This window comes from Mesocricetus auratus, unplaced genomic scaffold (genome assembly GCF_017639785.1).
Source record: "Mesocricetus auratus isolate SY011 unplaced genomic scaffold, BCM_Maur_2.0 Super-Scaffold_100014, whole genome shotgun sequence".
Classification (NCBI taxonomy): Eukaryota; Metazoa; Chordata; class Mammalia; order Rodentia; family Cricetidae; genus Mesocricetus; species Mesocricetus auratus.
Genome location: NW_024429197.1, coordinates 41,603,064 through 41,620,168, shown reverse-complemented (window position 1 = coordinate 41,620,168; position 17,105 = coordinate 41,603,064). Strand labels below are relative to the sequence as shown.

The window sequence follows — 17,105 nt, the reverse complement described above, 5'->3', positions numbered from 1 at the left end:
CAAAGAACCAGACTCTAGGAATCATCTGATCCAGTGCATCTGTGGGTATCAGAAAAACATCATTAAGTCATGACTTAAGAAAATTACAAGCCTGTATAACAACAAGAGGCTGAGGGAAGAGAATCTCAAATTCAATGTGTTTAAGGCCAGTGTAGATAACTTAGTGAGACCATATCACAAATATAAAAATAAATTCAAAAATGACTGGGTCTATAACTCAATGGTAAGGTACATGTCCCCCACGTGCAGTACGTGAAGGCACAGGTTTAGTTACTAATAAAAAACAAACAAACAAAAACTTAACTCTAAGTCTAACTCTGTGCTATTGTGGCACCAAAAATCCAACAAGGACTGAAATGTCTTCCCTATGGTTTGGATATGGTTGGTTCCCTAAAGGTTCACATGGTGGAAGTTTGGCCCCCAGTGTTGCAGTGTTGGGGTCATGGAACATTTAAGAAATGAAGTCTAGTGCAAGGTAATTATGTCAGAGGCTCCCTCAAGGATAATGCTGTCTCCTGTGAAAGGTCAGGATATGGTTGATGGGAATGAACTCAAATCTAAGAGTGGGTTGTTAGACAAAGTTTGGGCCTGATTGCTTCCTGGTCTCTTGCACCCGTCCTTGTACGTGTGACCCTTCTGTACATGATCATTTCTCCGTCTGCTTCTCTGCCATGCTATGACAGAGTCAGCACAGCAGTCACCAGTCACCGGACTCTAGAAGCAAGTAAGTGTCTCTATAAGCATCCTGGCCTAGATATTCTGTTATAGTAACATACAACAGACTAGCACAGCGAGGCGTCCCATGGTCCCCTTCCTCAGTATGACCACCACAGTCCTTCCTGCCTTATATCTACACTTTAGCTAAAACAAAGGAGAGAATGAGGTGCCAGCTCCCAGTCTTTTATAATTCTTTTCTTTTTACACTGGCTTACTATGTATTCATACTATATATATGCAAAGGCATGCGTGTAGAGGTTAGAGGACAAGTTGCAGGAGTCTCTCCTCCTATGTGGGTCTCAGAAATAGAGTCTTCAGGCTTGGCATCAGACACCTTTACCCACTGAACCATCTCGCCAGCCATCCATTACCTTTTCTGTACAGTCAAATAGTCCGAACTATACTATATGATTAACTCTAGCTATAAGGGAGGGTGCAAAGTTTAGATTAGATTTTTTAGCTGAATATAATCATATATATATATATATAAATGATCGGGGTTGTGTAAATCAGTAGATGAGGAAGGAATATGTTAGTGAGCTGTTCCTTGTACACTTTAAATGACTTACCCATAGCAATCTGAGCTGGCCAGAGCCAAGCGCAGAATTCATCTCATTTAGTTTCTGGTTCAGTAGTTCCTAACCTTTACTCTGCCACTGGGAAAAAAAACAAGCTAGCTTTATTTAAACCTTTAGTTTGTTTTCACACTTCTTATTAGTCTAAGACATGATGTGGCCATTAGCTACTTTGATAGTCATGACATAGGCTGCATCATCACACTGAGTTTTTATAGCCATCCCAAAGAACTCCTGTATCTTCTTTCTGCATTAGCCCCTGATTCCTTGCTACTAGCAAAGCGACAGTTTCTGTGAGGCACAAGTCACTTCGACCATATTTAAAGTCATTTTGGCTTTTCACAAGGTTAAAATTCATTTGAAAACTCTTGTCACCATCTGGTGATCCATTAGTTTGTCCCACAAATGTTTACCAAGTGCTCACAACAAACAAGGTACTCTTATAGTTACTGAAAGGCAGGAGCAAGTGAAGCCTGCATCCAATCCCCAGAGTACTTACTGCTTGGCAGCTGAGAGGAGAGAAAGGCCAGCAGTTTCATGGTGGGCTGATCAACCCTAATCTAAAAGTCTGCAATCAAAAAGGCTCCAAAGTATGGGCTTGTGAGCACAGATGTGACACAGCCCAGGCATCACATTGGTGCTCAAAATTTGGCACATTTTGAATTTCAGATCCTCAGGTTAGAGTTGTTTAATTGGTATGTATATACAGATATTCCCAAATCTAAAATCAAATCCAAACTTGTAAGCACTTAGAGTCCCAAGCATGTCAGAAAGTGGACTTGACCTAACTGTGCTAGGCGAGGCTCCAGATGCCAGGGAAGACAAAAGAGGCTATCCTCTTGGGGAGATACCATGTCATTTGGCATTGTCAGAGTACAAACAGGACTGATGCTTAACCCCATCTCAAACCTTTTGCCATCTGTTTATCGCTGTGCAAAATAGAGAGCAACTGAAAACAAGTAATTCTGTTAGACAACTAGGTGCTATGAAATTAAAATGAAGCAGATGCAGGTGTGGCTAAACCACTATATCTTTATGAGGGCGTGTGGTGTGTGTGTGTGTGTGTGTGTGTGTGTGTGTGTGAGAGAGAGAGAGAGAGAGACAGAGACAGAGACAGAGACAGAGACAGAGACAGAGACAGAGAGAGAGAGTGGTGTGTACGTATGTGTGGTTTAGAAGTCAAATTGTCCTGATTCTGAAAGTGTTCATAACATTCACCAAAGCAAGAGTCATATGAACCAGAGATTTGTTGTGCAGCTTTGAAAGACTTGTGCTGTTTAGAGAGGAAGTCAAAACTTTATGTGCCCTAAAAACGTTTCTAAGTCCATGATCCTCCTGGCCCAAAAGAGGATCCTGCTCTTGATGATGAAGCACCTGAGGAGCTGAAGTCACCCATATCTCCCAGTTTGGCCAAGAAAAATATACCACAGAGAATTAATGAGCATGAAGATCATCTTCCTGGAAATCAAGGTCACCAGGAATGGTTGGAGGTGTGTGAATTGTAGCATACTTAGATAGTAAGGAAGCAGTAGGGAAGGAGAGATAAGTATGAAGGCAGCAGTTACTAAATGGCAGACACCATGTTTTACCTGCTCGTCCCTTAACCCCTCAGCCTCATGACTTGCACAAGAGCAGGCAAAAAAAAATCCATCAAATAAATGAATTAATGCACACAATGTGATTGAAACAGAAAGTGTGGGAAATAATGGGAAGTCCTTCCCACCCCCTTATTCCCAATAATAATAATTAATGATGTTCAAGAACAAGTATCTTGCAGCATTTATGGAGGTGCCTAGAATGTGCTGGTATTCAGTGTGTTCAAGAGTTTCTACCTTGCTATGTATTAAGAAAAATTAGCTCAAAATTTTGGGTTCCTTCATAGGGACAAACTATTTGCCTACAGTATTGTTTCCATCCAATGACAAACCCAAAGGAGAGACATACCTTGGTGTTTCATTATTGTAACCATGACCCTACCCTGTTGGCCCCAAGGGTTAGGTTTGTCCAGCTTTCTCCGGTTGTATCTGCAGACTTCTTGGTTGTTTAGGAAAGCTTCTTAAACTTAGCTGTAGAACATGCTGATGCTCAACTGGATCTAATTTGTTCCTCCTGAGTTAGTGCAATTGAATCATCTCAAGAAAATGAGAAGTAATTAAGTACCTGTTGCAAACACAGTGCTGACATACTCTGCCAACAGACGCTGGGTGTTTATTTATTATTGGAGTTTGTCGTCTGGGACAACATGACATCTCCCTTCTCCAGGAGAAATTACTCCAGTTGATTTTCAAACCAGACATCACAGACCTAACAAGCTCCACTCTGGAGTATGGAAAAAGCAGGAAGGATTTGGGAATACAAAGTGAACACACATACAGTGCCCAGCTTCACAGGGACACCTCATCTAGGGGACTGGAAGTTATGGGACAGCAGAAAGGAAATGCAGCATTTTAGCAAAGGCTCTTTAAGTCTCAGTTCAGGAAATTATTAAATTCATTAGCCAGATACTTACAACCAGCTATTACTGCCCAGCCAAAGGAAAAACTAGCGCCAGCAAATGTTTTAAAACTACAACTAAACAAAAGTCAGGAAGCGTGTAATTAAAACTGTACCTTTATTGTATTGTAAAGAGTTTCACTGTGACATGGAAAATATTTAAAGGAGAAGGCTGTTTAGCTAATTTCTCTGCAAGTGAGCTGCGGAATGGAGAACCATCCTAAATTAACTGTATGGCCACCCACCGAGCGAACCTCATAAAGGGCCAGGGCAACTCAGCTTGGTTTTGTGTAACTGTTCAATAATTACCAGATAAATGCATAACTCAAAGCTCTATTACACTAATAATTTGTATGAAGATAGATGTGTGGGACACCCTGCTGGGTTCATTTGTCATCCTGCAGGAAACTTTAAAGAGAGCTCCTCTATAGTGGAACCCTGCTAATATGTTGTCCAGGAAGGACAGGTTAGAGCAGGGGACACTTGGCTCCTTAATCTCTTCAAGAGTCACAAAGCCCCTGGAGGGAGTGCTGTGCATAATAGGGTGATTAGCCTGGTGGACCCACATCCACACTCATCCCGACAAAGGAAGCTGCCTCCCCCCTGCCCCTTATCCTTTTCTTTCTCCTTCAGCCACACACTCCCTGCCACGGGCATGCGTCATGAAGCCACGCCCACTGATACCAAATACATCAACTGTAACTGGCTTTATAACCAAATAAGTCTCTAGCTAGCTCTTTCTCCCTCATTTAATTTAATCTTACATTGATTCCATGCTTAGATTCGTTGTTTGTTTGTTTGTTTGTTTCAGCACAAAACCAAAACTTTGAAATTGAACTTGTATCTTCTCTTCTTTATGTGAAGTACTCTGGTCCTGCCTTCTCCCTCCTTCCCTCCTTCCCTTTCTCTGCCCCCCCACTCTGTTTTGAATAGAAAGCTCACATTTAGGCATCAGTGCAGGTTTGAGCCTCCTCTACTGACAGAATCATAAATCATGTTCAAGTTAAGTGCATTGCGTTGCCTGGAGCCGAGCTTCAGCAGTGTTTATGTAGTCCGACCTATCACCCATTGGAGCAAGGGAATGCACTCTGTAGGACTGTCCTGTCCTGTCCAAATGGCTGCAGGAACACTGAGAGTCACTCTTCCAGGCTTCATCCTTTGTGCTGGGAACACCAGGACACTTGATCACCCACGTGGACTCACGTGGTTTTTAAAGGTATAGTTCCACAGAAAATTTGCACTCACTGGTTTTCGTTTCTTCCTATTAAATGTCAGTTGCTTCTCTGCATCTCTCAAAGAATTCAGTTTTCTTGTGGGAAAAGCACATGTCAGAACATCAGAGCTGCCCATTTCTACTTCAATACTAAGGGGGTCTGGGACAAAACCCCTAAAGGGAAAAGAGGCATTTGACTTCTGAAAAAGTAATTTAAAGAGAAGCAGAGAGTGTATAGGAAGGAGCTATGCCTGGCAGTAGAATTCAAGTTCTACCGAGCTGTGTGGGCTCTGTTAAGTCTGCAGAAGTCATTTGTCCTCAGTGGGCCTTTGTTTCCCCACGTGTACGTAACTGGAAAGCGTCAGTGGGAGGAGAGAGTAAAATGCCCATGTAATGAGGGGCTTGGAGTGCAGTGTGTGGCCAGAGAGCGTCCTTTCCACGCAGACCCCTCCTTGTCCTCAGAGCCTCCGTCACTCTCTTTGTTTTCCTGAGCTGTCTCACACCCTTAGTGTGTCGCTTTCCATCTACTCTTGCTGATCTAGAAGTAAATGTAGAACAAGCTGGAAAAGGAAGGGGAAGTGAACAGACCCGGGTTCCCCGTGCCCCCACTCATGTGTGGAAGAATAGTGGACGCCGCAGCGGAGCAGGTGGCCCATCCCTTAACAGAAAGCAGCTTCACTTAGACAAGCACCCTTTTATCCATGGCTCTTGCTAAAGGCGGAAGTATCTTTGTTCATCAGGATCTGCTGCTTACAGAGTCAATTCAGCAGATAATTGTTGAGCCTTCATCTGCCATGAACAATGGAGGCCCAGATGGCCAAGCTCAAAAGACTGTCCCTGCCCTTCTACCTAGCAGAACAGTCATCATTGCAAATGAGATGACATTTATGACAGGCCATAGAAGAACCTGAGGACAGCTCCACCATCTGAGCTATCGGTGGAGATTTGAGGCTATGTCCGTCAGGTTCTGTGGGCACCTTCTGTTGACACAGTTAGAAAACATTGTCATTTCAGGAGATGCCATTAGATCATCCTGAGCCCCCAAATTCCTGAGCACTATAATAAAAGTTGTTGAATAGTTAAATTCTAGACAGTGAACTGGAGATGTGTTAGTAATGGCTCTTTCTAAAGAATTCCAACCAAATTGCTTAACCTTCCATTGACTGGCCAAAGAAGACAATGGGTTAGGTTCAACAAATAAAAGATCTATGAGTGTGTGGCTGTAAGCAGACACAGATCAAGTTCACAGTCACAACTTCCCCCCTCTACTCTTCTCATTGTGAGCCCCATTCACAGGCTACACCTCCTCATGTTGTGGTATACAAAGCATGAACTACTCCACACTTAGTTTCTACTAACTTAAAAAATCCAAAGAGAAAAGGAATCACTTTTCTACAATTGATCTAGAAAAGCACCTACCTCTGGATACCCATGGCTCTAATTGGCCTACTTGGGTCCATTTGCTCACCTTTAAACAACCTTTATATCTAAAAGATAGTGGGATATCCCATTGTGTAGCTTGGGTTCTCTAACCACCAACAGCACCAGGTGCCACAGTTGTTAACCACATAACCTGAGACTGAGGGAGAAAAGCTCTTCAAAGAAATGGTAGAGCTCCACTCACAGAAGAAAGGATGAAGACAGGAGGAAGAAGGAGTTAAGATGCTTGGAATGCTAGGCAGTGGGCTGCTCTGCTCTCCAGCCAGGGGCTTGTTTCTGCACTTAGACATTGCACAGCTCAAGCGAGACCCGAATTTAGAAATCCATCATTAGTTTATGCTGTGAACCTTGTATTAGTTCCCTTCTCTGTTGCTGTGATAAAATGCCGTAGCCAACAGCAACTTAAATAAGAAAGAGTTTATTTACATTCCAGAGGGATAGAGCCCATCATGGAGGAGAAGGCAAGGCATGGCAGTGGGAGCAAGACTAGCTGACCACATTTTCACAAACAGAACAGAGAATGATATGAGGCTATAAACCCTCAAAGCCTGCCCCTGTGAAGTGCTTTCTCCAGCAAGGCTATACCTCCTAAGGCTCTATAACATTCTATAACAGCATCACCAACTGGAGAAACAAGTGTTCAAACACATGAACCTATGGGGGACGTTTCTCACTGAAACCAGGGCTGATTTCCTGCAGCTTCATTTGTAAACAGTTCAACTCTTGAGTCTCGGTTTCCTGATTCTACTGCATATTCTGGATTACACTTCGTATATCTCATTCCTAAAGATATCTGGAAGATAATAAATACTAGCTAGATACTGTTTAGCATGTAGTAGATTCTCAGTATGTTTGTTGAGTGAGTTGGCCTATTATACCTCAATACATTCATTCTTACCCTCACTTCTAATTGGTGCTATTACACACACACACACACACACACACACACACACACACACACACACACAAAATGCTAGTTTAGAAAGTTTTAAGTAGCTTTGTGCACATTATCAAGGAAGGAACACTTTCAATCCATAGTAGTTGCTGTCTAAAACCCATATAGAACAGAGAAGATCCACAAGAGGAAAGGAGAGCCAGGGGAGGCTGGCACAGAGCAGTGGACACCAGAGCCAGATGATACCAGACCTTACATGCTGGACTAACTCTTTTCTCCCCTTAAGTAAAATCTACCATCATTAGGAAGAAATTCTCCAATTCTGCAAGATGACTAAAGAGACCTCAAATTCAGGAGGGCATTCTGAAGTGGCCTTTGCTGGTCACATTCAACAGCACAACCTTAAAGTGCTGAAAGAAGAGGCCAGTGTAAACAGTCAGAATTAGCACCCAAGGTCTGAGTTCTAAGTAGAAAAATGTCTTCGGCAAGATGGACACATAGTTCTAAACACCTAGGTCATCTCAGCCTGAGTTTTAGGCAAGAGTAGATATTTAAAACATCATTGGTCAGAAAAGAAACGTTTCAGGTTTTGAACATAGTTATTTTACTGTAAGATCAAAGTCATTACCACTGCCTAATTTCATTGATTGCAAAATTAGCTCTAAGACCATTATGTAATACCCATGCTGTTGCTACTCTCTTACTATTTACATAGGCAGAGAACAGGAACTTTTAATTCCACCACCCTTCCTCCTGTGTGTGGTACAATCTGCATACAGCCAGAACTGCTCCGAGGACATGGGACTAAATTCCAGTTTCTTAGTTGCCTACCAGCATCCTCTTCTATAGTGGTGACATCAATTCAAGAGGCTGTTTGTTGACCATTATGGGGTCAGAAACTGTATCATGTGCCAAGCATACACTCTTACTTAATCTCACAGCAAATCGATGTGGTACTAGCCTCTGTTGTAGAGATGGCAATTAGGATCATAGAGAGATTCAGGAACTATAGCTTGAACTGTAGTAGAGATTGGTGAAGCTAAATTTTAAGCCCATTTGTAGAGAGTGGAGGAAACTTCGAGAGAGTGAAGTCCTGAGTGAATGAGCATTATTGACATAGGCACGGGCTGTGGGGGGCTCCAATGCCTTAGAACCACAGAAGTGGCAAAGCTTTACCTCAGTGACGCTCAGCAGAAATGGCAGAGCTTTCCTCCAGAGCCATAGGTGTGTTTATGATCAACACTGGTCAGTGTGTACAAAGACTAGCCACTGCACCATCCTCCTCCCAGATGTTTACAGCCTGACACTGCTGGCGCACAGAGACTTCTTACTCAGATGAACTAACCCCTCCTGCTGTGCGGTGCTTAATAAACATGTTGTGGCTGTAGCAGACCCCACCTGATCCCAGATTCCCTGTGCCTGTGTCTGTTCATCTGTCCTTTCTTCATTCCCTCACTGCCCTTCCTCGGGGTTCCAAGATGCAAGTTGCATGGGCCTTGAACACTCGAGTCTATTATACCAAGACCCATGGGTCTTACATTATACAGCATTACTTTCCTGACTTATATGCTTAACTTGGAATGACATAGATGGGGCAACTAGCTGAGGTCAAGGCATGCTAAATAATTGTAATTGTGAAAGAGCATACACAGAGGAGCATTAGTGGCAGCATGGAAGACATTCTGATAGCTTTGGAAACAACAGAAGGCTGGGACTTCACAAATGGCTTGTAAAGAAGAGACAGGAAGCAGTGACTGATAGGTGCCACTGCAGAGTTGAGAGGGGGTTGAGAATGAATAGAATTACACGAGTCTATTCCAGAGCAAATCCAGGCCTAGCCGATATTTTGAAATAAGGTTTTATTTAACATAGTGTCTCCCTTTTGTTAATGGCATATCTGTAGTCACTTCTGTAGCACAGAGTAGACTGTTACCACAGACCTTCAAAATATCCTCTACAGACTGGAGTATCCATTCCTCTTCCAGAACAGATGCCAGAGCTTTTGAGAAACACAGAACTTTTTCTCCAGATGCTGTGGCTTTTTATTTGTTTGTTTGTTTGTTTGTATGATATGGGGGACGGGTCACATGGGAACCACAGCCTACCTGTGAAGGCCAGAGGACAACTTTGTGGAGTCGGGAGAAACATGAACTTTTATATAGTTACAATGAGTGTAGATAATAACGTAAACCATCATCGGCCTCTCTTTATTGGAGGAGTGGAACTCTTGTTTTTCCAAGAGACATGTACTCTGATCTCCAGTCAGAAGATGCCTTTTGTTTGAGTAGAGTCACTCATCACCAGCTTGGAAGCTGTAGCAGTTACCATATCTGCATCGCTAACACAAAAACGCTGCCGTTTTGCTTGGCATCACGCGATGGGATGCTTTCTCTTGTGCCTCTCACATGCTTCTCGGTGACACTTAAGGTGTGGACTGAGAGCCCTGGAAAAGAATTTGAAGAACCTCAGCTTGATGAGTCACATGCTTTGTTACTTAGAAAAGGCTCGGCCTCTTAAGGGCCTGAGTACCAGTTCTAATTCCTCCCTCCCTATGTCTGTTAACATAAATCACACAGCTCCAAACTTCTCAGCTTTCGTAAATGGCAGGCCTGATTCATGCATGATTTATCAATTATAGCTGTGGGCCATTAAGATAGATTTCTCAGCTTCAGGTAGGCTGTAGTGGGGCTGTATAGTGTTGGTTTAGAATTTCTTAAGAAGCTCAGTAGTTGACAACCCAAACAATACAACTTCCGTTTGCCCTTGTGGAAGGCTTTTGAATTTTAAGTGGGATTTTTTTCTTATAATTTCTTCTCCTTTTGAGCTTTGCCTTGGGGGTGGGGGTTTACTTCTAAGCAAGAGTAGTTAGGAGTTCTCAAAGCCACTGTCTCTGAAAAGAGCATATTTAGCTACTACAGACAAGTGGATAACAGTTCCTTGTGACAGTCCAGCAGAAGAAACAACTTACAATCTCACCTGTTGCCCCTCGTGATTAATGGGGCAGATTCTGGACTTGGGGGTGCCTTTCATTCTTGCCAGTGAGGAAGCCTCTATCCTCAAGCTTGCTGCACTCGAAGGAGGAAGAGATTTTATGGCTCTCTCACCTCTAGACAGCTTCCCTGTAGAACCTCTCCTAGGACAGGCTAGGATCTGATGGCTGGTGCCAAAAAGCAAAAGTGAATTAATGTTTCTGTGTAAGCTGTGAGAATATACAGCGGTTCACAAATAGGGACTAAATCTATATGGGCAATGGCAGGGCTGCATAGAATAACATGGTTCAACCCATGACATTTTGGCTTTAGGAAAGAGGGATATGTTCTTCGAATTTGTAAGGTTCGTCTTCAGAAGACCCCTTGGAAATTGTGAGGAGCAATGGCTTCCTTTTCTAAGATTTTAATAAAGCATGAAGATACAAGGTCTGGCCACCCATCCCAGTGGCATTTTCTTTATGTGGTTGGTGGTCACATGCACACAGCTCAAGTGTTGTCCAAGAGGTCCCTTCTTCCACTGGGCTGTGAGACTACGATCACTGTCACATCTAGTGCCCCACTACACAGTAATGGCCTTAGCTTCTCCTCCCCAGTCTTGTCCAACTCTAATTTAAAAGAAGGAAGTTGGATACATGTTTAGTTATGTTGGATTTTACCCTTCTTTTTCTTCTTCAAATTAAAAGAGATAGTTTCAAAATAATTAGAAAGTTCTGGAGTCTGGGGAGGGGGTAGGCCAGGCCAATTTGCCTGACCATAAGCAATTACTAGACCTGTAGGAAATTCACACTTCCTTCCCTTCCATACTGTTTGTATTCCCATGAAAAGCCCAAGTTCTTGTTGTAAACCAGGTTGGCCACTAGTTAGTGGTTAAGCTAGTAGTGACAGCCATTCAGAGTGGAGTGTTCCTGACACACACTGTGCTGCTCCTAGCCCTGGGGGTCCTGAGTGCACTAGACCCCAGAAGCAGCCAATTTGGTAGTATCTTTTAATTCACAATATTGTATTAATATCAGCATGGATCCAGATGGATGCTCTGCAATAAACTAACCACTGGAGAAAAGGCTTTATTGACTCTCAAGTAAATAATGCACATTTTAAAGGTTCTAAATATGCATTCACATAATGTACTATAATTTTTTATTGTGTCAACTATTCACACACACACATCCATAAGAGATTTTTCTCTTCAACAAAAATTTGGACTCTGAGCACTCTGTACATTCCATTAACATCATGCCAGCTTCATCATGGTAGTTTCTCTTCGATAAAGCTTGCTCTAGCCATCAAAGAACATTTAATGAGTTAATTGATAGATTGATTTCGCTCCAATGACTCCTTCTAAAATGATTTGGAACAACTTAGATAAAAATTTAGGTACACTTAGAACATCAAACCCAAGATAAAATGGAAGGAAAAAAGAAGTAGAGAGGAGGAAAGAGAAAAAATACATTGATTAAATCTTAGCTATAGACTTTTAACAGTCCTCAGTGTCCAGTAGAAGATAAGGATTATCCAGAGAAACACCAGGGATCCAATAGTAATCAACAGATCTTTGTAACATTTATCACAGGTTTCTTTCTGAGGAAATTAAAGGTCACTGTCTAGAACCATCTGCTTCCATGTCTACAGTGAACTGATCTCTGTCCCCAGAAAGAGAAAAGAGGCTTGAAGAGGACAGCCCTGTAAATGCAGACTCAGCAGATGTCTGATTTAGAAGTTCAGGCCAGATGATTTCCAGGAATTAATTAAGAATTAATTGGTCCTAATCAATCAGTCACTATAGAATTAATTGTATATAGTACCATATATTCTTAGGTTTGCACTGAAATCTGCACCATAAGGAAAAGATGAATAAGTTGCTATTGCTAAAATGTAATAAAGAAATTAAAGTCGAGATTTATGCTGCTAATGATTTCCTTTTACATCTTTAATAAAATAAGTTCAATGATGTTTAGTAACAATTCAGATAGAGAGCGAATGGCAGTGGTGCTTTATTTCTTTACCTTTTATCTACTTACTCTTTGCTCATGCTAGTGTTTCACCTTGGGTAGCATACTCTTTCTGGCTAGCCCCATTCCTTATCTAAAACACTTATCACTTTCTGTGAGCACCTGGGGCAGTGCCACCTTATCATCAAGGTCAGTCTCACCGGGCCCTTGGCAATGGAGTTGCCACCTTTGTGTCTGACATGCTGCAACAGTTGAGTCTACAATTTTGTTCAGCTCAGTACACCCCATCTACTTTTCTGAAATAACACCTACAATGCTAACTAGAAATGACTCTGTCAAAAACAGGGCTCTGGTCAACGTCTCTTATTACCAATAGAGACAACTACATCATGCTAGAAGAAAACAAAAATCGTTTCATTCTACACATCCAGTAGCACAATTTCCAGGGGAAGAGCAATCCAGGAACGTTCAACTCTTTAACTCTTGAAGAGTAAGTTGAAGAGAGCGAGTGTAGAAAATTCTGATTTCAATAGATTATTTTTGTAATGTCCTCAGCTGTATGATTGAGGGCAAAACATTTTCTGGTTCAACCCATCTTTGTCTCTTGAAACCATAATGGGAGCCTGCAAATTGTTATTAAATCGATTTACATGGCCTGAAAATAATGATTCTGCCTGATTATCTGCAAGCCTGGATTGGTGTCCTGCTTCTACTACAGCCTGCATTTCTACTCTAGAAACTGCAAGGGTTGCTCTGACCCATATAGCCCTATCCCTTTAAATTATTATTAAGGACATACCCTAATCCTCAGGAGACCCCAGCATCAGTAGGCAGGCTTCCTTAGCCTTTCCAGTGGGATGGTGGGAGAAAAGGGGAGCCTACTGAACTTTGGATTGTCTTCAATATTATGAATTTCTCTTGGTATTCAGAAAGTCATATTCTCTAAAACTGTGGGCACTTCTGTGTTCCTCTTTGTAGGATCCCCTTTAGTTTAAAATTTTAAACTGTAAAAGGAAGGGGTGGGGCAGGCATATATATCCCCTATCTGGAGTCTTCTCTGGTCTGCTTGGACTTTGGCTAAGTGTTATCAGCCCCTCACATGAAGCCCTTATCCTCTGCCAGGTCTTGGACATCATCATCTCTCCAATTCAAGGACAAAAGCATTCCTGGAAGACTTATTAAGATCTCGCATAAGCTTTTTTATCTAATGTAATCTTGTACAAATGATATTTATCAGGGTTCAAATATAAAGGAGTTGTTGTCTGAATCTCTTCTCAGATTTATGGCAGAGAAGCAACCTTTCACAGAGTTCCTGCCTACTCAGCCTGTTGCTGCTTTAGCTTTGAAAGGGCAACAGAGAAAAATGCAACATAAACCTTCCACTGTAAAGCGAGGCACCCAAATTGCATGGGTTCATTAAGTGATCATTTACTACAGACTTCAAAAAACTCTAGTCCTGAATTAGTCCCTAGAAATTTCCTTGAAAGGAGTGTAAGAGCTTTAACAATGAATTATTATCTATGGGTAGCTCGGCATGAAAGGGGATCCATATGTGCAAAGTAGAATTTGTCAAATGTAATGTCGGTTAAATCAGGTCTAATCTACCAAATACATTTTTTATTGCTTGCTTCATTAAAAAGGCTCTTAAGGTAATGAATAATCTTCATCTTCAACAGGGGTTATTAATGCCTTTATAACTCACGTCCACTGAACAGAGAGAGGCAACTTGAAATTCTATCCCACTCTAACCTCCATGTTTGTCTTAGAGCCTTAAAGAAGAAAATTCATCAGAACTGTCCATGCTACATCCTGTCACATGGGCAGCATTGTGAACTGGGCCAGGAAGAGAAATGAAAAAGAGAGACTGAGTTTGGCTCAGCTGTGGCAAAGCGGGGTTCTCCATAACCCTGATGTGTTGTGTTGTGTTCTGTTTCCTGCAGCAAGTCCACACGCGACCCCATCGACTCTCCACTTTCCAACATCACCCATCATCCAGCAACCTGGGCCTTACTTCTCACACCCAGCCATCCGCTACCACCCTCAGGAGACGCTGAAAGAATTCGTCCAGCTTGTCTGTCCTGATGCCGGTCAGCAAGCTGGACAGGTGGGCTTCCTCAATGTAAGGAGACCTTTTCTTTCCCCCATTTCTCTAGAAATGCTAACCAAATGAAAAAATAAGAAGAAGACCCTCTGTGACTATGTGGTTTGGGGTTCTAATGTCATGCTGGCTGACTACAGGCAAACGTCATATTTATTCTAGATTGTGGAAAAGTTAACTTGCTGTAAGAGTGATTGGCCAGGGTTTAAAAACAGTGTTTGTGTTAAGTTTGCAGCTGTCAAGCTTATGGATATAAATTGTCTGGAGAGTGAACTGTGTAACCTTCTGAGTTCCACCTCCTGCATTCTAACCCCGGGATCATACAGTTAACAAAATAGACTGAATAATTTTAAGTAATGATTTGGGGTAGCAGAGAGAGGTGGGGAGCAGAGAGGGACAGATGTTTCAGATCAACCAAGCTGATTTTTTTTAAATACAGTCTTCTAACACTTTAGATCAAGTTGACCAGTACTTGAACTCAAGATGCTAGAAGCAGAGTTTATTATGGTTTGTTATTTCTGCGAGTAGTTATCTTTTCCACTTATCTTCATATAAAACTAAGCCATATTCAATAACTACAAATGAATGTTTTCATTTTTCTCAAATAAACTAAATAATCACAATGTGAAATAACATTCTAATAGTAAAGTTATTTTATAAAATCGCAAATTTTATTACAAATATAAAGCTGTATGTTTACAATGAATAGCTGTATCCCAAGGCCAATCACAATAATAATAATAAATTAAGACCAGCAGAAAGCCATATTTGATTTCCTTTTCTCATAATATCTATGCCTGAAACCACAGATTAGCCATAATTCTTATTGCCTGGTTCAGGATGTTATGTCACACTGCTCTGTCGTTAGACATTCTCTCCTGCAGAAATACCTGATTCTGCAGGTCTGAGCCAGAATGGGCAGCTTTGACTAATGTCTGGTGATCTGTTCACAGATACATTTCTGTCTAGACAACAAATCAATATGGTGTCTTTTTTATTTTGCTTGTGTGTTCATCTGCTTGACTTATTCTAAAATATTCACTTATGGGCTTTTGGTCCACACAGAAATTATAAAGGCAAGGATGCTGGTGAGAGTGTGCAGCCTTCTGACCACCAGCCAGTATCAGAGAAAAAGCACTAAAAATATCACAAGTGCTGATGAAGGAGTGAGCCTGCCCCTGCAGAAGTATTATGTTTATTCCTGAAAGTCCAGGACAATGGGATCTCCTTTGGCTGAATTTTGGTTTGGGGCTGCTGTCTACATACAGACTATTGCTGGCTATAACTCATTATGAAAAGCCACTCAGGAAATCATGAAAACCTGAACTGACCACTGGCACCACGTCTGACTTCTGAACATCTAACGTGATCTTTTTAGTAGTCATGACATCATCTTATGTAACTATCAAATGCGCTGTTTTGTGTTTTGATCACATTTTTACAGGCTTTGAGACAAGCCTCTCCATGAAGCTTTTTTTGAAGACCTTGAAAGTAAACGTTGCATGCTCTCTTCTGAGGGAAACTTGCTTTTGTTAGAAAGTTGGTCTTTGGCTGTTCTCGCCTCAGGCAACCAGAAGTCTGAGTCCCATGGCATTTGCTGGAATAAGTCAAATTAGAAGTGCTGTTTTTGCCTAATAGACATCTGATAGCTAAATATTAAAGTTCCCATGCCTGGTGCTATATGATATGCAAAAGAAAATATCTATGTTCATTGAATATACTTATTAACTGTCTTACAAGATCAACTTTAAGAAATGAAAACAAAGTATAGTTTTATATATCTTATATACATATTTAGTGATCACTGATTTACCTATGTAAATACACATGGAAGAATAATACCTCAATCTAATATGTATGTAGGTATTAAACAAGCATTTTATAAAAGTCTTGGTGGAAGCAGCAGCTATTGGTTATTCAGGGACAGACAAGTCCAGAGTGCTCCCAGATGTCCAGAGTGCTCCCAGATGTCCAGAGTGCTCCCAGATGTCCAGAGTGCTCCCAGATGTCCAGAGTGCTCCCAGATGTCCAGAGTGCTCCCAGATGTCCAGAGTGCTCCCAGATGCGACACTGTGGGTAACAAAATGATCAAGGGACAGACAAGTCCAGAGTGCTCCCAGATGTGACACTGTGGGTAACAAAATGATCAATGGACAGACAAGTCCAGAGTGCTCCCAGATGTCCAGAGTGCTCCCAGATGCGACACTGTGGGTAACAAAATGATCAATGTGCTTCCAACAGCCTGAATATTAGTGATTTGCATGACAGGCACCTGATGAATCTTTGTTTTGCAGAAGCAACTATTGGCTAACATCTGTTTATTCTTTTTCTTGTGTGTGTTTTCTCTGAATCCTTGTAGCCCAATGGAAGCAGTCAAGGCAAGGTGCACAACCCATTCCTCCCCACCCCAATGTTGCCGCCACCGCCGCCACCACCAATGGCCAGGCCTGTGCCTCTGCCCATGCCAGACACCAAGCCTCCAACCACATCAACAGAAGGAGGTGCAGCCTCCCCCACCTCACCAAGTAAGTATGACTGAGACAAGGCGCCGGTTACTTATCATGCTCTGTGCACCTGAGTTCACACCTAAACCGTGTCCCTTGCTGTGCAAGCTTTAGCGATAGGCACAGATCCTACCCTTATATCTACAGCATGAGCTGGCAGAGTCCAGACCCAAGTCACAGTGAATACCACTCCCATGTACTTTCAAACTACATCAGATATGGAAATAATTG

General features: G+C 42.0%; 1 protein-coding gene across 6 annotated transcripts in view; it reads left to right on the top strand.

Moving 5' to 3' along the window:
- Nfia (nuclear factor I A) overlaps positions 1-17,105 on the top strand; it is a 341,159-nt gene that overhangs the window by 271,278 nt on the left and 52,776 nt on the right. For all 6 annotated transcript variants that reach the window (XM_040757137.1, XM_040757136.1, XM_005074314.4 and 3 more), the window contains 2 exons: positions 14,213-14,391; positions 16,730-16,895. In XM_040757137.1, coding sequence (XP_040613071.1) covers positions 14,213-14,391; positions 16,730-16,895 — 345 coding nt within the window. The remainder of the gene's footprint in view (positions 1-14,212; positions 14,392-16,729; positions 16,896-17,105) is intronic.